The sequence below is a fragment of the Cornus florida genome, unplaced genomic scaffold, assembly GCF_030987335.1.
Source record: "Cornus florida cultivar Cherokee Brave unplaced genomic scaffold, ASM3098733v1 CherokeeBrave_3.0.0_Hap2_Chr03, whole genome shotgun sequence".
Classification (NCBI taxonomy): domain Eukaryota; kingdom Viridiplantae; phylum Streptophyta; class Magnoliopsida; order Cornales; family Cornaceae; genus Cornus; species Cornus florida.
The window spans coordinates 8,873,410-8,895,006 of record NW_026775573.1 but is presented as its reverse complement, the minus strand read 5'-3'; the positions used below and the strand labels follow the sequence as shown (position 1 = coordinate 8,895,006).

The 21,597-nt window shown below is 36.4% G+C and overlaps 1 protein-coding gene and 1 long non-coding RNA gene across 2 annotated transcripts in view; both read right to left on the bottom strand.

The window, feature by feature from the left end:
• LOC132299348 (disease resistance protein RGA2-like) overlaps window positions 1–20,180 on the bottom strand; it is a 38,020-nt gene extending 17,840 nt beyond the window's left edge. The window contains exon 1 of the mRNA XM_059795887.1: window positions 19,004–20,180. Coding sequence (XP_059651870.1) covers window positions 19,004–19,294 — 291 coding nt within the window. The 5' untranslated portion in view covers window positions 19,295–20,180. The remainder of the gene's footprint in view (window positions 1–19,003) is intronic.
• Window positions 93–1,410, bottom strand: LOC132298643 (uncharacterized). The gene is made up of 2 exons (XR_009479914.1): window positions 1,065–1,410; window positions 93–191 (listed from the first exon to the last, which is right to left on the bottom strand). It is a non-coding gene; the product is annotated as an uncharacterized LOC132298643 (long non-coding RNA).
• Window positions 20,181–21,597: the final 1,417 nt, after the last annotated feature.

The window sequence follows — 21,597 nt, the reverse complement described above, 5'->3', positions numbered from 1 at the left end:
AGTTTACAACAAAAATAATCAAGTATCTTAGTTATGTTACAGGGCCATGATTTGCAAAAATAAATACTTTTTTACATAATTTGAGACAATACAAAAAAAAAAATGAGCTAAAACACAAAAGATAACAAAATTCAACTCCTAATCTTCTTCAAGCTTGCGGGGGATTGTCATTCGCCACTTCTTTTCCGAACCTGAAAAATGTTAAAAAATAGGGGTAAGCAAAATTGCTCAGTAAGTAGTGTCTAAGGCACACCTCTTGAAACCTCGTGAATCCACACAATGAATAAGAATAAGGAAATTGGGATCATATAATGCCGGGAGTAAAAGTATAACTACGATACCACATCATTAATCCAATACCACAAATAAATATGCCATGTACTGAGATGTCGTGCCATGCAATGTCACTCCCCATTTTCCCCAAACCATTTCCATTATTATTTCCAAACCGTTAGTGAACTCGTCCTATGGTAACTCCATGGCCGCACGAGAGGAAGATTGGTCACAGTCCCTGACCCATGGCAACTCCATAGCGTCATTTGGGTCCAGGTAACTCAACCACACTAGGGCGGTCTCCCTAGTCCCCTCTAGGCCTTACTAACGCCGTAGTCGATCCATAGGCAACTCCTAGGCGGCCTGGTTTTTTACAAAAATCTTTTTCAAAATTCTTTCCCAAAATCCATTTCATTTCTTTCAAATCAATTTTTTTCCATTCTTTCTCAATGAATGCATATATGTCTTATGCATTTTAATGACGTACCAATAAAGAATTTTTTTTTTTTATTATTTCTTACGAGTCAAATATTTACATATACATGCCTCATAGGAATATTATAGGAATTTACATCATGTTTCAAAATCATAAAATTCAACATATATGCATGAAATTTAACATTAATTTAACATGGTCCTTTATCACATAACAACTAACATGTATATATATACACATCTCATATACAACATATAACAAATATGAAAATAAGACAAATTAGAACACAAATTAAACACAAATTAGGAAAAATTATTCACCAAAACCTAAGAGATTGTGGATTAAACACCCTTACCTCAATTTAAGCCAAAATCTCCAATTTTCACCTCAAACTCTCAAAATGGGTCTCAATTTTCGGACTCCCGAGAATGGCCAAAAGCTGAAATTGCTGGTATGAATTTGAAGATCTTGTCGTGGGCTTCAATTTGCTGCAAACGGTATCCAAAATTACTAAGTATTGAGAGAGTAATTAAGCTCTAAAATTTTGATTGAAAAAGAAAAGAAAAAAAAAAAAACAATAAAGGGCGTGAGAGAGAACCAGCGGGAGAAGAGAGGATAGAGACCAAATGTGGTCTCAAGGCCTTAAGGTGATGGTGGTGGGTTCCACTAATTCTTTTATAATTTTTTTTTTTCTTTTACATACATTTTACACAACTCACACACATAATTACATATATATAAATAAATAAAACATAAACATTACATTAATAATAAGTTAATTATTTTAAAAAATAATAATTACAAATCTAATTTTTTTTATTTTTAAGATAAATAAAGGTAAATGGTATAACTAATATTAGATAAGAGAAAATATACTAAAATAATTTAATAAGAAATAACAACTTTAATGATAAAGGGTAAAATAATATTTAGTGATGGATTTATCCTTAGTTGTAATAAATGGATAGTTCAGAGGAACAACTTCTAATTTAGCTAGGAGAGAGATTTACAAAAAGGCGATAATTCATTTTTGTACTTTACCTTAAAAATAAAAAAATAAAAATTTCTCTCGAGAAATATCACATAAAGTTTGGTGCCCAAGTTACCTAGATATTGCAAGTAGAAACCCCATACCCTAAAGATAAAAATCAAGCACAACCCATTTATATACGGTGATCACATTATCTCTCGTGTATATGTGTATATATACACACACTCTGTTTCACAAACCCATTTATTGTCATTACTTCTTGCATGCTCTGTTCTTGACCTGCACAAAGTACTTTTCAGTCTCGATCACCCATGAACAACAAACACGAAATGGCGACTGACCAAGAAATCATCAACAGAACAGGAAAATTCTCAGAGCCCCAACAACAACAGCAAAAAGATCATGTCAATCATCTGCAGCTCACTCTTTCTTCCTCTTTTCCTCCCACCACTCCAGCACCACCGCCGGAGAAACAACCACCACCACCACCCCTGCAAGAAAAACAAGAAGATCGTGATACTGATCTGCGGCTTACTCTTTCTACATATTTTCCTCCCTCTACTCCTCCTCCACCACCACCACCACCACCACCACCACCGGAGAAACAACCACCATCACCCCTGCACGAACATCATGGCAATGATTTTCATCTTACTCTTTCTTCATCTTTTTCTCTCTCTACTCCACCTCCACCACCACCACCACTCCAAGAAGAACAAGATCATGACAATCATTTTCAGCTTACTCTTTGTCCACCACCACTACCACCACCCACAATGCTGCAACCGCCACCATCATCTTTGCCGCCGCCGCCCCATTCTCTCTGCATGACACCTTTGGGCCTAATGCCGCTCTGGTCTTCTCCATCACGGGAACGCCTCTACCGTGCCGTTCTTTGGCACGAAACAGTCCCAGCACCGTTCCCATGGGCCACCACTCGCAGAGTCACCATCCATAGTCTTGCTCATCTTCAATCCCAACAAATCTCCACCATCACAGGACAGGTCCAATGCACGAAATGCAATAAAATCTACCAAATTCAATATAATCTCAGAGAGAAATTCAATGAAGTGGTTGGTTTCATTGTCAAAAACAAAGCCACCATGCGTGATCGAGCTCCAAACGAATGGTTGAACCCTGTTCTTCCAATTTGCAATTTCTGTCAAGAACAGGGCAATTACAGAGTGAAGCCAGTGATTGCAAAGAAGAAGAGAGAGATCAATTGGCTATTCTTGCTTCTGGGTCAGATGATTGGGTGTTGTAATCTCTCACAGTTGAAATATTTCTGCACACACAACAAGACTTATCGAATAAGTACTAAGGATCGAACTTGTTTATCTCACTTATCTTGGACTCTGCAAACAGCTTCAACCCAATGGCCCTTTTTGATCTATATTGAAGATTCATAATTGTAATGATACTAATGATCCTGATTAGTATGTGTGTGTGTGTATATACTGTTAATAATGGAAGACTTTTGTTTGTTTGTGGGGCCCACTAGTATGTTCGATTGTAATGGCCTTAAGGCCATTACACAGACTACATTTCTTACTTTCTCACGTCAGTTTTCTCCCTCACTCTTATTTCTTTTTTTTCTTTTTTCTTTTTTCTTTTCTACACAATTTCAAGCCATGATCTAGAGATTTTCTTTAGGAATTGATCTTGCTACTTAAAGTAAAGTTGATGAGCGCGTCAAGACCTTTGTTTTGATCGGAGCAATTTCTAGTTTGGAGCACTTTTGAAGTTTTGAATTTTGGGTATAAATTAGGGCTTTTCATCTATTTTGAGGTAGTGGTGTTCTAATTCACAATTTTTTGGATTTCTTATAAATTTTTTCTTTAATTTGACTCTAAACATACTTAATTTTAATTATTTTGATTATGTTTGTTGTGGTTGTTGGTATTTAAGATGATAAAGGCATGTTATGTGTTAAGTGAACTTATGAATATGATTAAATTCTTGTGGTGAAGAAGCATGCTTAGTGTTGATGTATTATATGCTCTATAATTTTAAATTGTTATGAAAAGTGATGTTATAGTTATGAAAATAAATGATTTTATTTTATACCTTATGTAATTAAGTTGTTGGATTTGCGAGTTGAAAGTATATAAAAAGCCAAGATTTGGAAATATGGGAATGTGATATTATGTAGAAATTCATGTTTTAAAAATGCTTAAATGATGTGGATGATATGTACGAAATTTTTATATTGTCATAGCATTGAAGGAATTGCATTTTTCATGCATTGCCATTAGGAAAGTAAAGGGAAAAGTTTGTTTTAAAAACAAATGAAATTATTTTTGGGAAAAGTTTTTGAAAAGTGTTTGTGAAAACCGGACGCCTAAGAGGCGCCTAATGATCCGTGGTGTTAGTGTAGTCTAGAGGGGATTAGGGAGAGACCCTAGCGTGGTTGAGCTAACTAGGTCGGATACAACGCCTTGGAGTTACCTTGTGGTAGTGAAAAGTTAGCCAATCCTCCTTTCGTGACGCCTTGGAGGTGCCTTGGATCGGATTGTACTAACAGTTTGGATGTTGAAACGGTATTGTTTCGGAAATGGGGAGCGACATTGCATTGCATGACATTTCATTGGCATACATTATACATTTGGTGCTTAGACGACTTGCGTATGTATTTGTTAATATTATTGTTACTTTACTTGTTTTCCCCGAGACATGATCCCGTTTACTTCTACCCTATGTTTTATGTGGATTCACGGGGTCGTAAGAGGCGTGTCTTAGACACTTCCTACTGAGCGGTTGGCTCACCCCATTTTATTATTAACATTTTTCAGGATACGAAAGGGAAGTGGCGGACGACACTCCTCCACAGGTTTTAAGGGGTTAGTGGAATGTCTTGGCATATTTTGTAGTTATGGTCTCATTTTTTTATTATTATTATTATTATTATTATTATTATTATTATTATTATTATTATTATTATAAACCCTGGAATGACACATATATTATGTATTGACATAAGAAATGACGGTAGTGTCCTTAGTTGACCTCGGGTTCGGATAAGGACCCGGTTAGTAATTCGGATCTTTGGGTTCGGATCGTTACAAATTTGGTATCAGAGTTTTAGGTTCGAAAACCTAAGGATGACGGGTAGGGTTAACCTAAGTGGGATTTAAGTTGATTTAGAAGTATTGCATGTTAAAATGTTTATTGTTTTGATAAGCATGTTTACTTAATACTTGCTTATGTGTTGCGGTTTTGAAAGACACGTTTTTTTGATAAGTGTTTACATGTTTACGTGTTTAATTGCAAAAATTTGTGTTACGTGGCCATGTATGTGGAATAATTGTATAAACCAATTATGTAAATGAAATGTGAAAGTATTTGAAAGCATGTTATATATGATAAGGTGAAAAGTATGTAATACATAATGATGGCAAGTAGTAGGCACGGTTGGTGTAATTTTTTTTTTTTTTTTTTGATTAAGTGACAAGTAATGAACATGGTATTGTGGGTTTCATTCATTTTATATATGTGTATATCTTTATTCTTATGTGTTTATGTGGTCGAACATGGGATGGTTGCTAGGCGCGCATATCTCTGAGTAACCTGGTCTCAAACCATGCTAGGCTGTGCCGGTGGTGGCACTGGAATAGGTGAAGGAGGTGGCGTGTGCTCAGCCTCATGTGATGAAGAAGAAGAAGAGGAGGAGTGCTCGAACTAATTAGGAGTTGGCTCCTCCGGCTCCTCTATCCTCTGCCATACTTGGCGGTCATATGTCCGGCTGGTTATATTCTTAAACCTAGTCATAGCCTGCAAAAAAAAAAAAAAAAAAAAAAAAAAAAAAGAACACTTGCAATTGTAGTCAGTAATAGGAAATAGTATAGGAGATATAGAAATGAAAACACAACAGATAGAAACATGCTTGTCAAATTAAGATAAATAACTCAGAATATAAGTACATGAACCTATCTATGCAAGTGGTAATGTAGCCAAGTATAGACGGTGAATGATCAAATATGTGAAACATGCTAGACATGATAGGCAAATAATGCAACCAATATGGAAAACACAGGCATTGGGCATAAATATAATAGCATGGATACAAGAGAGAGTATAGGAGTATCAATTATGCAAAACAGTGAAGTTCGAACGATCATAGAAAAATGTGATCGATCCAAGTTGGATCGATCATGACATGCATTGGATCAATCGTGCCCTGATCGATCAGGGCACTAGTGTGATCGATCGAACTTGCTGAGAAATGAAAAGTCACCCGTTCGTGACGTGGAAGACATGGGGCACATCCTAATGGCACTTCAAAGCTCGTGACCCCCTATACAATTCAACAATGCAAAAATGGTCACTTAAAATGGCATGTGACCCCTGAACCAAATTTGAAAACAAAAACGATGTATACACATATATACATATATATACACATGCCCAAAATTCTAAAAATGGAAACAAAATCAACATGGGAGGCTTGAATCTAAACATGGCAACATTAATCATCAAAACAACACAAAAAAAAAAAAAAAAAAAAAAAAAAAAAGCATACCAAAGATTTGAGGAGAGAAGTGTACCTAAAGAGGAAGAGGAAAGATACCTCGGAGAACTGACAGTCCAGAAGATGTATCAGTCTGAGCAAGCGCAAAGACACGTCCCTGCGGTGCCTGTGCCTGAAAACTGCCAACCTGAACACCGAACTGCTGCGCCGACACAATAAGAGTATCCTTCCTAACTAGTCGTGAACCCTGAGAAGACATGGCAAGCTATGGTGGTAGCGGCGGTTAAAAACCTGATTGAGTTGTAGCCGACTGTGACGACCTCTGTCTTATCCCTCTGCTACTAGTGGTGCCTGCTCTCTGATTCGGACAGTCTCGAATCAAATGGCCTTGTTGGTCACACCCATAACAAGCCCTCGGAGCTGAAGAAACTGAAGACGACCTCATACGACAATTGGATTTATAATGTCCAGATTGGTGACACTGAAAACAAACAACTCCACTCTTATCAGACCCAGCTGGCATAGGAATGGTAGGAGCGGATCGTGCAGACTACTGTCCCTAAAACTGAGACGAACCACCCATATTCCTCTTCCATGAAAGTCCTTCTGAAGATGGTCATGCATTCCTCTTCTGTCTCCACTATTCTTTTCCTGCATTTCTATCTTTGGCATCCGCCTCAAGCATCAATGCTCTTTCCACTGCCTCTGTATAAACTTTGATGTACTGTGTCGTTATCAACAGCCTCATTTTGTAATCGAGATCGAAAACAAACTTCCGAGTCTTATCAACTTCATTGCTCACCATCTCTGAAGCAAAGCGAGAGAATAAGGTGAACTTGTTTTCGTACTCTGTCACTGACATATTGCATTGGATAAGGCCATTAAACTAGTCCCTTAGCTCCCATCTCTTGGTGACCGGAAAATACTTCTCGTAGAACAGTTCTTTAAACATATCCCAGCTCATCTCATCCACCTTGTGCCGGTTGGTGACCGACTTCCACCAAAGTTTGGCATCCTTGGAAAACTTGTAAGTGGCTAAAATGATTTTCACATAATCATCCGTCACATCTATAAAGGTCAATTGAGTTTCTACTTGATCCATGTAGTCGTCCGCTACCATGGGATCTGCACCACCTTCAAACATTACCGGCATCAATTTAGAAAATCCTGAAATCAACTTGAGACATTTCTGCGCCGGCGTCTCCTCCACTTGAACTACCGATTGAGGTACCGGTTGCGAAAGAGTAGCAATTATTGCCCTCAAGGTATTCTGCAATAAGCGGTTCAATGCCAGTTCCGCTGAACCTTCACCCTCCTCAACGGGTGCTTCAACATCATCCCTTTTGGTGGAAACACCTCTTGGGGTAATCAAGTCCCTAAGAAGTGTCTTCTCATCAACTGGCTCCACTGGATTGGAGCTTGAACTTTCACCAACATCACCTCTTGTTGGCCGCCAACTTCCCTTGGTTCCTTACGCGGTGACATCGTACTAAAAAAAACAGGGAAACAGTTCAATGATATGACACTAAGGTCCACCGTGGATGATTCAATATGAAATAATACTATACCAACACTTAGCATGCAAAACTATACGATGAACACTTTAGTATAAACACGTAAGCACATAAGTAGTTAAACAGTTAAGCATGTTTCTTCATGTAATAAAACACGTAGTAATTAATCATGTAAACAATGCAAAAAACTTCTCATGCAACCCTATGTAGGCCTCTACTCGTCATCCTAATGGTTTTCGAACCATTGCTCTGATACTAATTTTGTAATGACCCGAACCCAAGGGTCCGAACCGTTAACCGGGTCCTTGCCCGAACCCGATGTCAACTGGGTCATACTGCCCACTTTCTATGTCCAAAACCATCATAAGGTCACTCCGAGGTTCAAAATACCCTAGAACACAGTCCTATAATGATGGTCAAACATTGTAGGTCAAAAAGGGATGGTCAGCCGGTTGATGGGCCTTCATCGGTCCACTGACAAGGCAAGTTCAGTCGGCTGACCTACAGGGTCGGCCGACTGAAATGATGGTGCAGAATGCATGCTCTCGGGACTTATATTGGAGGCGTGTCGGTCGGCTGGTGGAGGGGTTAGGTCGGCCGAACTTGGGGTTTCGGTCAGCTGATAGTGAGGATCAGCCGGCCGAAACATGGCATCCTGAGACTTAACTACCTGGAATGATTTATGGCTGAGCTCTTTACGGTCTAAACCCATACTGAGCCTGTTATGAAGTTGAATCCCAAATTCACAGCAACAAATCATGGCATTATATGATTAAAAACATAAATGGCTTGCCACAAAATACCTCATCATATCCCATTCATTACAACATGCCTATATAGTTCCAAGTATACAATAAGTGTTATCATGACATTATAGTGACATTTCAAAATGCAAATATGTTCATAAGTTACAACTTTATAAAAGAATAGGCTAAGGTACAAAAGATAACAAAAACAAATTTCTAGTTCTCTTTAAGCTTGTGATGGTTCGGCCTCCACTACTTTCTTTCCCGGCCCTGAAAAATGTTAAATGATAGGGTGAGCAATTTGCTCAGTAGGTGGTGCCTAAGACACACCTCTTGTGACCCCGTGAATCCAAACAGTGAATAGAACGATAGGGAGCGGTCATGCTAAACCAGGGAAAATACAATATCAATTCCAAGTTCAAAACAAACAAATGTCGTGCCATGAATGCCAATATCCATCGCTTCACAAACAAATGTCATGTCATTTCCCATTTTCAGAAAACATCCATCGCTTCACAAACTGTTAATATAACCTGTCCTTTGGTGACTCCGCAGCGAAAGAGAGAAGGATTAGCCACTATCCCTGACCTTTGGTACCCCCGCGGCATCATTGGGAGCCCAGATAGCTCAACCACGCTAGGCCATTCTCTCTAGTTCCCTCTAGGTTACATTAACACACCGGCCCTTTGGTGACTCCGCAGTGACCGGGTTTTCTCAAAATCACTTTAATCAAAACATTTCCCCAAAAATCCCTTTTTCATTTATTCCAAATCATTTTCCTCTATTCATGCCCCTTGGTATGCATGTATATCTCATGCTTTCAATGGTATAGCAATATGGGATTTTATACAATACCAATAAGCATGTTTTACAAAAATTCTAAGAAAATTTCACATGCTTTCATATATCACTTCTAGCAAGTTTACAACATAATAGGCATAGAAAATCAACACTTAGACAAGGAAATTAACACATAAGCATGTTTTTCATATAATTCAATTAACACATATGATCATAAACTTCATATACAACATTTACATCATTTTCAAGGCAAATAACTCAAAATTAAACATGCTTTACAACAATGAATGAGAGATAACTCACAAAAGAACACGAAAAACATGAATTAGGAACCCCTACCTCAAAATTATGCAAAACTCCCAAATTTGCCCTAGACCTCGAGTACATCAAACAAGAAATTGCTCCGATCAACTTGTAGATCTCGTCGTGAGCTTCAATTTGCCGCAAACAGCACACAAAAATTCTAAGTATTAAGGGAGAAATCAAGGTTTATAGCCTTGATAGAAAATGAAAAAGAAAAGCAAAGAAATGGGGTGAGAGAGAGACTAGTGGGGAGAGAGAAAAGAGCGAGGAAATGTGAGACCTAAATGGTCTCTTGGCCAATTAAAATGGTGGTGGATCCCACCACCAAAAATATTTTCTTTTTCTTTTATTTTTCTTCTCATTTTACACCACACACAAATATACATATATATACACACATATTAAATTATGACCACATAAAATACATTAAATAAAATGATTATCATGCATATGGACCCAATCAAAAACCCCATAAGCAACAATTCCGGTAGCGGGTCCCACACAGGACCGTTCAGTCCGAAAAACTGAAAAATGCAAAAATGATCACCCTTACATTTCAAAGAGTTCTGGACTCAAGGAAATGCTTCAAACAACTCTCGTACACAATCGGCACACTCCACGGTGTCCGGTACGCAAAACGGTAAAAATGACGAAAATTGGAAACATCACATGGCGGACGACGCTCCTCCACAGGTTTTAAGGGGTTAGTGGAATGTCTTGGCATATTTTGTAGTTATGATCTCATTTTATTATTATTATTATTATAAACCCTAGGATGACATGTAATATTTCTAAATTTTATATATATATATATATATATATATATATATATATATATAAAATGAATTCTTTTCAGCTGTGGGACCCACAAAAATGTGTTAACAATGATAAAGGCCATAAGGCCATTTCACAGACTCGTTTCTCTCTCTCGGTAGTTCTATTCTCTCTCTCTGTAACATTGGTTTTTCTTTCTCTTTTCACCATTCAAAGCTTGATCCCTCCTTTATCTTTGAGATTTTGGTAGAACCTTGTGAAGCAAAGTTGGAAAGCTCGTCAAGGCCGTCAATTTGATAGGAGTCAAACACCATTTAGCTAAGCCTAGGGATTTCAAAATTAGGGCTTTTTCTTTCAATTGAGGTAGAGGTGCTCTAATCTACTATGTCTAGGATTTCTTGTGAATTTTCCCTTTTAATTTGACTTTAAGCATGCTTAATTTTAAATTTTTGTGATTATATTTGTTAGGGTTATTTATATTAATGGTGATAAATGTGTGTTATGTGTTAATTGGGCTTACTAGTATGATGATTTTTAACTTGTAAAGAAGTATGCTTAGTGTTGGTTTGTTTTCATAAATTCAATTCCTATGAAAAACTTATGTTATAATTATGGAAATAAATTTGTGAATTGTATATTTATATTGCTAGTAAAATGTGAAATGAGAATATGAGTTGTCTATTTTTAGTAATTTATTAATGTATTTGAAATATATATATATATATATATATATATATATATATATGTATGTGGGAACTTTATGGTTGAAGTGATGAAATGAAGAATGAAGCATTCATGCATCCATTGGGAAAAAAAAAGGGGGAAAAATGTTTTAAAATAAATGAAATTGTTCTTAGGAAAAATATATATATTTTTTTAAAGGAGTTCGCGAAAACCGGAAGCCTAGGAGGCGCCTAGCGGTCCATGTTGTTAGTGTAGTCTAGAAGGGAGTATGGTTGAGCTAACTAGGCCGGATGCGACGCCTTGGAGGTGCATTGTGGTCGTGGATAGTTAGTCAACCCTCTATTCGTAACGCCTTGGAGGTGCCTTGGGTCGGATTACACTAACGGTTTGGAAGTTGAAATGGAATTGTTTCAGAAAATAGGGAGTGACATTTGCATAACATTGCACTTCATGAAATTGTGGTAAACTTGTGATTGGTTGATATTTGTTACATACTTGTTATTGTGTTTGAGAATGTGCGTTTCCCTGTGGCATGATCCCGTTCACTTTTATCTATTCATTGTATGGATTCACGGAGATATAAGAAGAGTGTTTTAGACACTTCCTACTGAGCTTATTCTCACCCCATTATTTTTAACATTTTTCAGGACATGGAAAAGAGGTGGCAGACGACTATCCACCACAAGTTTAGACGAGCTTGGGGATCTATTTTATTTTGCTATCTTTTGCATTAAAACCTTAATATTTTGTAATGCACTCTTAACTACTTTATGAAACTCTAGTTTAATGGGTACAATGTTGTAAGATTTGGACTTTTAAATTCTAGTTACATTTTATGGACTGTAACTTGATGTAACTAAGATGTGTTTCTGTTTGGATGAAATGGTGAAAGGGGATTTTTGATATGTATGTAATTATTTTGGGAATGTGATGTAATACTTGTATTGTGCATTGGGACAGGACAGGTTATTTTTAAGGCCCAGTGAGGCCATTGTATATTTTTTTTTTTTGGTATTTCAACAGGTTGTAGAGGGACTTTTTTTGCGGATGTCATGCCGAAATTTTAGCTATTTTATTATTATTATTTTGGTATCTTTTCGGGTCGTTACATGACACATATATTATGTATTGACATAAGAAAGGACGGTAGTGTTCTTAGTGACCTTGGGTTCGGATAAGAACCCGGTTAGTGATTCGGACCCTCAAGTTCGAGTCATTACAATAATATATAGATAAGATGTTATACACTGATTGTTGGTTTCAAATTGTATATATGGTGATCATAGATGATTTGTATATATATGGTGATCCGAATTAATGTTATGGATAATGAAATGTTAATTGGTAATAATGCCATATATAAAATGTAATTGTATAATTTTCATGTAATGAAATAGTTTATTCCTTGCTTATGAAAAAATAAAATAAAAATTTGTTCATTCTTTTAAAAGAAATTATATATGATTCATCAACAATAAGCATTGCTAATCCAGATACTATTGAGGGGTCTGTTGCTCAATTTTATATGTGTGTAAATTTAGTGTTTTTTTCTTTCTAATATAATGGAAAGTTCCTTCCTTCAATGGACAATAAACAACTATGCAGAATTTCTACTCTCTGTGTGTGTGAGAGAGAGAGAATGTGTCCAGAATTCATGAATAAGAAAGGAAAACGATGGCATCTCCGACATTTAATAATGAGAAACTTTGTTAACAACGTACTGTTATTTAAGGAGTATAATTAAGTACTTGAATATTTGAAATGAATGAAGTTAAGTTTACTTATTTAAGGAGTATAATTAAGATTTAGACTTAATGATTAAGATGTAAGTTTTTACAATACGTATAGATTGATTTAGAGTCTTCAATCAATGGATTTCAAATAACGTGTATGGAATTATATGAAATCCATGCTAACAATGATTTAGTTGTATAAAACTTGTAAATACCTAATCCCCAATAAATGCCCTACTCCAAGGCTGCCAAAATTGTTCAATTCTCAGGCTTCTCTCTCCCTCTATCATGAACCCAAGTGGGTTCAACCCATGTTCAAATGGTTCGAACCCCTAAATCCGAAAAAAAATTATGATACCCAGTCATAGTGATATAATAAATTGCTTAACCTTTCAAAAATAAGAATAATAATAATAATACTTCCTCCCACTCAAAATAAATTTATTTTTTGTTGTTTCAAAATAAATGTCTCAGTTGATAAGTTAAAGTACTGCTACTATTATTATTTGTAACATTACTAATTTAATCATCACATCCTGTGACCAGCCATGTGAATATATTTGATAATTCATTCACTATAAATAAGCATGCATATGGAGCCAATTTCAAAATTATTGTTTCCATTAGCAAATACTAGAGTTCAATATGAAAAAAAAAAATGAAAAAAAAAAAAGAAAAAGAAAAGAGAAACAAGGAAAAGTTGATGAGAGAATACCACCTATGAAATTCTGAGAAACAAAACAGTATTCTTTTTAGATTGTAGTAACACATAGGCGCATGATGTAACTGTGTAGATTACTAATGGTCATCCCTACGGCCTTGGCCAATTACTTTGTGGCTGCTCATGCTCACTGCTTCCACCCCTTTTCTGCCTGTAAATTGCAGAAACCTCAAGCTAATTAATATGATACAAGGGCCTTAATCTGAACAAATCAATTCAATAATTTCCAGAAATGAACAGAGAGAAGCATAAGATGGAGTTTTATGGTGTTCAACAAATCCAAATCATAAAGGATGAATTTACCTCATATGTCACCACCACTTCGCTGAAATATAAACATTTGGGATGTGAGCAATCTTTGGCCAATCTTCCCCTGTTCCTCTCTTGCATTTATCATTTAACACGTCTGCACAATGTGTAATTGTAAGTTGTTGTAATGAAGTGAGCCGACCTAACCACTCCGGTAAAGCCATCAAATTGTCACAATGCTCAATATGTAGAGTTTGTAGTGTGGTAAGATGTTGAAGCCCCACGGGAAGAGATACCAATTTTGGAATACTTTGGATACATAGATCCGTTAGGTTCCTAAGATATTGCATGCCGTTGTCATCATCTAACAGATGAAGCTCTTTGCAATTGCTAATTGCCAAAGAAAGGAGGGCGGTGAGAGGCCGCAGCACACCGAACAGAGAGGTTAGTCTTGCACAATAACCAATTGAAATATTCTGGAGAGAAGTGAGGCTTAGAAACAACTCCTCTGGCTCTGGGAGAGTAACTATATCGTCAATGAACCATAAAGACAGAGACTTTAAATTGGAAGATGAAGAAGAGGTTGCGAGTGTATCTGTTGTTGGGGTTGGGGACAACAATGTCATCTTTAACTCTTCTTCTACCACCTTCTTGCTGACGTTAGAGAGATCTAGTTGTTCAAGACATGGTTGCAGAATAAGCATTGATGCCAGATTAGGGCAACTTTGGATGCTTAATTGGGTAAGAGAATGAACTGATGGGAGCTTCTTCAAATGTTGTTGGCGCAGTAAAGTTGGTGTTGCTTCTTCTTCTTTTGCTTGGCTCATCCACTATCCCTTCAAGTTAGGCAATTCCCAGAGTTGAAGTTGTTTGAGGGATGGGAAGAATGTTGGTGTTGGTGTTGGTGTTGGTGTTGGTGCTGGTGCTGCTACTCCACTCGATGAAGATGAAGAAAACAGGGACTCCTCACCACCACCACTACCACTCCCACTTCCACTACTACTGTTGTCCTCCATGAACTCCAGGGATACCATTTGCCAAAGCCTTAGAAATTGGAGAGAAGGAAGTTGGCCAAATAGTGGAAGATGTTTGCATCTGTGAGAGAATTGCATATGAATTCTGACTAGTTTTGGGAGAAATGAAAAGAATAAGCCAATTTTATCAACCATCATCCAACTTGGCTAGAAACTCACTCCCCCATATTCCTCTTGTTGAACATATGGCTCAATTTGAGGCTTGCATTACCCATGATGTCATCAAGATTCTTGGCCTCCAAGAATGTGTGCCCAACAAGTCTTTTGAGTGGTCACCAAGTAGCCTTGGCCTCCAAGAATGTGTGCCCAACAAGTCATTGGAGTGGTCAGCAAGTAGCCTCATTTTGGTGTCCCATTTTGGCTATAAATAGCCTTTGCCCTCCATAGTTTGAAGCATCCGAGAAGCATCCAAGAGTAAGACAATATTCGGATCAAGAGAGTATATTGGTTTTGTGTGTGTGAGAAAATCAATTTGTGTGTGCAATCTTCAAGTGACACTTGAAGCTTGTCTTTGGGTGGGTTTTTCTCTTTGTTTAAACCATATACTATTTAGGGTATTTCTTGAGTGTTGAGTGAGTCTTCTTTGTTGGTGAGTGAGTGGTGTGAGAAAAGAGATTATTATGAGGAAGAACCAAAACGTTCTTCAGTTTGTAATCTTCTTCTTTATAGTGATACGAATCATCATCGCCCGTGGATGCAATCCTATTTGTGAGGGTGAACCACATATAAATCCTTATCCCTTTTGTGTGTGCCTATTCATTTTTCTTGTTATTATTTTTCTCTTGTTCTCATAAATTCCTATTCGATCCTTATTTTGTAACAAACTGGTATCAGAGCTTTTGGGGAGTTTTTGAGATGTCGACAAAATACGAGATTGAGAAATTTGATGGTAAGATTAGTTTTAGTCTTTGGCGCATTAAGATGCAGACCCTGCTCACTCAGCAAGGTATTGGCAAAAGAAAAGATAAAAAGAGGAGTTACGATCCTAATTCTCAAAAAGGTTGTGAGGGGACTACACAACATGGTAGGAGAATGAAATCCGTTTGCAGATGGCAACCGAAATTGCAACAGTCCTTACAGGGAGGCAAACCTATGAGGACAAGTGTGATATTGACTTGCAATAATCTTGGTGGCAATGAGATAGTCCATTCGAGTGTCATTAAGATGCGTGGGAAGCAAGTAGTTGGTCACAATAGAGATGCGGGGAAAAGTCAAGGACATCTTATTCTCCACAAAGGTGAGAAGATGACTTTTCATTACCAGCAGGTGGTTTGTGAGTGGTTGGAGAAGGTTGCTGAAGGAGATATAAAACTTGGAATTTCTGAGGTTGCTTTTGGTAAGTATTTAGAGTTTGACACAAATACTGAAATTATGTTTGTGGCTGCGCAAGACATGTATGGGTTGAAGAATAAGAGCCTGAGGTTGAAGTTTGAGGATGACTTAAATTTAACTAAAATTCTTTATTAATTTATTTTCTGTTGGAGATGATGATGGCGTTATTTTTATTACTCACATTGTGTTGAAGAAAGACTCTTTATGATGTTGTCTTATCATTTCTGCTAAGGCGGAGAAATTTTGCCAAGGATGGAGTTTTGTGGCTCATTCGAAATTTTTGTCAAGGTGGAGAATTTTCGCCAAGGCGGAGATTTGTTAAACATATGGCTCAATTTGAGGCTTGCATCACCCATAATGTCATCAAGATTCTTGGCCTCCAAGAATGTGTGCCCAACAAGTCTTTTGAGTGGTAACCAAGTAGCCTTGGCCTCTAAGAATGTGTGCCCAACAAGTCATTTGAGTGATCACCAAGTAGTCTCATTTTGGTGTCCCATTTTGGCTATAAATAGCCTTTGCCCTCCATTGTTTGAAGCATCCGAGAGGCATCCAAGAATAAGATAATATTCTGCTCAAGAGAGTATATTGGTTTTGTGTGTGTGAGAAAATCCTTTTGTGTGTGCAATCTTCAAGTGACACTTGAAACTTGTCTTTGGGTGGGTTTTTCTCTTTGTTTAAACCATATACTATTTGGGGTAGTTCTTGAGTGTTGAGTGAGTCTTCTTTGTTGATAAGTGAGTGGTGTGAGAAGACAGATTATTGTGAGGAAGAACCAAAACGTTCTTCAGTTTGTAATCTTCTTCTTTATAGTGATACGAATCATCATCACCCGTGGATGTAACCCTATTTGTGAGGGTGAACCACGTATAAATCCTTATCCCTTTTGTGTGTGCCTATTCATTTTTCTTGTTATTATTTTTCTTTTGTTCTTATAAACTCCTATTCGATCCTTATTTCGTAACACCTCTATTTTCAGCTCCTTCAGATTCGAGTGTGGAAGTAGGGATTCCAACAAAACCCCATTATCTTCATCCCTATCAAATTCTAATTCCAGGCTCTTAAGGTATTGTTTGGCCTCCAAGTACTTTGTTCCCTGCATTCTTCCCGTTGCTGCTGTTGTTGTTACCTTTTTCACATACCCGCAGCTACGTATATGGATACATAACTTTCCCCTTAAATTGTTTAGGTTTTGAAATTCACTCAACCCGCTGAATGAGTCCACTGCAAATATTTTTAGTGTCAAAAGAGACGTCAACTTACCCAATCCACATGGCAAGCCAGTCAATTGCAAACACCCGTCAAGCTCAATATGCCTAAGGTTCACCAATTTTTTAATATCTCTGGGCAATTCTACAAGATCTGTACATTCATTGAGCTTTAAGGTCTGCAAATTTTGCAACTTGGTTATGGAATTTGGAAGAATCTTGATATTACTGCCACTAAGATCAAGATACCTTAAATGTTTTAACTTAGTTATACAATTTGGCACTTTGTTCAGCTTGTTTCGGTAACCTCGCATCTTCTTCAGATTTAGCACGCGTAAACATTTATAAGTTGAAACAATTCTTTCAAAAGTTGTTTCTTCTAAATCTTGATCATTCAAAATAAATGTTCATAACTTTTTAGCTTTCACCAACTGTATTGGTATTCCCCATTTTAAATCTACACGAAAACCAAATGACACATGACGGGTTCTTTCGGTAACACTTTCTACGCCTAAATTCAAAGTGGAGTTCTCAAGCCTTGCCATGGACTGTACAAGGTCATGCACAAGATCATGCATTTTGCAACTTATTATCTCATTCCATTCATCTCTTTCGACGTCTTGAAAAAAGGATCTCCTTAGTAAATTCATAAAATACAAATCAGCTGCATCTTTCAATTGTTGATTCTCATACACTGACTGAACCAATCCCTCTGCAATCTACAATTGGATTAATTCGTCCTCATAATTTTTTTCATCTTTCAAATATAAAGAACAAAATGCAAAGCATCGCTTCAGATCCATAGGGAGGTAATTGTAACTTAGCGTTAGTATTGGTAAAATAACATTCTCTACTTGAGCCATTTTCAACAAATCATTATTTTTGAAAAGTAACCATTCAGCCTCTGTATCTTTATAGTATAGTAGGCTTCCTATAGCTCTTATGGCAAAAGGAACCCCTTTACACTTTTGTATAATATCCTTCCCTATTGTTACTCGAAATGGATTCTCCGACTCTTCCACTTGTTTGAATGCCATTTGCTTAAATAAAGACCATGATTTCACCTCAGACAAGCCTTATAAAAGATACAGTGAATGTGCCCGAGTAATGTTTGGAACTAATTCACTGCGAGTTGTTACTAATATCTTACTACCTCTTGAACTACCCTTCAACAAATCTTTCAATTTTAACCACATGTCACGACTCTCATTCCACACATCGTCCAATACAAGTAAATATCTTTTTCTATCAATTTTTGAACTCAAGCGATTTTGCACTTCTTCTAACTGAAGGTCCTTACCTACTTCTGAACCTATGATATTTTGTGCAATGATTTTCACATCAAATGGGTCAGAAACACACACCCACATCTTAAGTTCAAAATATTTAGTGACCTCTTCGTCATTATATACTAATTATGCAAGTGCGGTCTTTCCTATTCCCCCAATCCCAACAATTGCAACCGTGGACACATTCTCTTGAATGTTAATATTTAATAATAGTTGTACAATGTTGGTTTTATCGACATCCCTCCTAATAACACTTACTACATCAACAGAAGAATAGGTCTCCTCCCGCTTAATATTCTTAGCTCGCATCCCTATAGGTCGACTTTCAGTGAGGTGAAATTTTTTCCTATTTTCTGTGATTTCATCTAGCCTCTCCTTAATGGCCATAATCTCATAAGCCATCTTAAAGCCAAAAGCAAGTTGGTTAGAGCTTGAGAAAAAAACACGCACCTTCTTTAGACTTTTATCCTGAGTCATAACCTGGCGCCGGAGAAGTTGTGTGGAGAAGTCATCCAGCAAGTCATCAGCATCATAAAGTGCATCGTTGAGCTTTTCGAGCCAGTCTGCTACCTCAGGGTTTGTGTCTTGCAGCTCCTCCGCATGGACAAACACTGCTCTAATGGTGGAAAGCATGCTTCTGAGTTTGTCAAATTCATCCTTCATACCGCACACGAATCCGATCTCTCGGACAACCACCGAACCCAACTTCTTCAGGATTTCAGTCACAATTGCGTCTGCCATTTCTTGTAAAGAGATGATGATGATGATGATGATGATGATGATGATGATGATATCAGTGATTTGTTTGTGTTGTTTTTGTTTGTGCAGTTGTTGCAGTAGGCCTGTACGATGATCTTATAAACAGGTGAAGCAAAAGGAATTCAATTCCCTTGTCAAAAACAAAGAAAATGAATAATGCAGCATTAGGACACGCAAAGTAAAATTCTTAGACAGAACGTAGCATGAGAAAAGTGGAAGCTAAAAGAAGGAATAAATCCCCCATTCACGCAAAGTAAAATTCCTCCCTGACTCACAAAAGACAACGAAAAAAGAAGTTTATATGGGGATTCCACTGTATATGAGTGCAGAAAACATTCTTTTAACAGTATATATCACACCCCTTTTGTGCCAAAAAAAAAAAAAAAACTCTTAAAGTTTTAATTTGATACAAATAGGTCTCTCTTAACAAATTTAAATCCTAAGTTGACTAAATTATTCTGAACGATTTAAGAAAATATATAAAAATAAATAATTTTGTAAAATGACCGAAAATGATATTATTGGAAGATGTCCCTCTTGTACAAAAAAATACCCCTAAAGTTTCAGTCTGGTGCAAATAGGCCCCTCTAACAAATTTAAACTCTAAATTAATTAAATTAACTGAACCATTTTATAAAATATATAAAAATAAATAATTTTATAAAATTACCCAAAATGACACTATTGGAGAACCGGCAATGGACAAATAAAAGATAAAAAAATAAAAGTATGAAAGAAAAGTAAAGATAAAAATAGAAAATAAAAACAATAATAAAGTGCAAACTAAAGAAAACCAAATTTTTTCAAACTCCGAAAATCAGTGCGCACTGATATTGGAATTTACTTTTTTTGTTTAACATTGTTGGTACGAAAAAAAAAAAATTAGTAGAAAAGAGTAAACTGGAATCTCAAAAAATTTAAATCCTTATTCTACAAATTCTCAAAGTTTTTTTTTAAAAAAAAAATGTTTAGAGATATATATAGAGAAAAGATTTCCAAAAAATATATATAAGGTAATGTATACATAACACCCCTATACTGTGAGATTAGTAGCATATATACCCCCTTGGACATTTTCGGAAGGGTCCAAGGGTAAAACGGGTATTACAATACTAATTTATGTCATATGGAGTATTTTTGCACAATGTGAAAAAATTATGGGTGATTTTTGCACACTTTTTTAAATATGAGTAAAAGTGTTACGCGGAGTATATTTTAGGGGTATTTTTTGCACTTGTCCCATGCATATATATATATCTTGCCCCAAGTTATTTTCCCTATTTAATATGATTAATCCAATTTGTTCATTTAATATGATTTTGCCACAATAATTAAATTGGAATATTCCAATTTGTTGATTTAATACAATTTTTATATAGAGAGAATAATGAAAAGAGTAATGATAGGCAACGCGAAAGAGAAAACACTAAAACTCCCTGAATGTGATTTGGCTATATCAAGTCAGAGTTAAAAAATGAAAGAGTATTCACTTAATGAGTAATAATAGGCAACGCAAAAGTGAAAACGCTAAAACTCCCCAAATCTTGGCTATATCACGTGAGTTGAAAAAAGAAACAATATTCTCTGGTATAACTCAAAGCGAAAAAAAAAAAATGATATTGTTCATTCCTTTAAAAGAGATATCATGCTTCAACAAATTTTTTAATTTTTTGGGGGAAAAAATTTGGTTTTTACTGGTATTAGTTAAGTGTTTAATAAAACCTGTACATCCCTTTAAAATTGTTCAAATCTTTACAATTTCTGATTGAGGTGCTACCGGATTACAAGGAATGGATTTAAGTTTAATTATTTAAAAATTGTAGTTCAAATTCAAAAAAGAATTTTAGGTTTGACAATTAGGATAATTTTTTTTTTTTTTTTTGTTTTTCAACAATGATGGTGTCTGACTTCCTAAAACAATCCATAATCCATCATTGAGCACATGCAGCCACCATTCCACGTGCACCAAACAATTACTAAGGAAAATAACTTGGAGTGGTCCCAACGAAATTCAAATTAAGTCCCTACCTCCGGGATGGTTTGACAACTAAGGTTTAAGATTTTGCATTATGTATATTTTGATTTAAAGCAATTAAGAAAACCAACAGATAAAAATCTTAATCTTGGTGTCACAACTTCATTTACTTCGTCAGTAGTGTCTGAAGAACTGATGAAAACCACCTTGTTTTTTCTCAACGCAGAGCCACTTTTCTTTTTGAATGGGATGCCTTCATCTTCCCCATCTTCCTAACCCCTGCGCCACTTTTCTTATTAAATGGGATGCC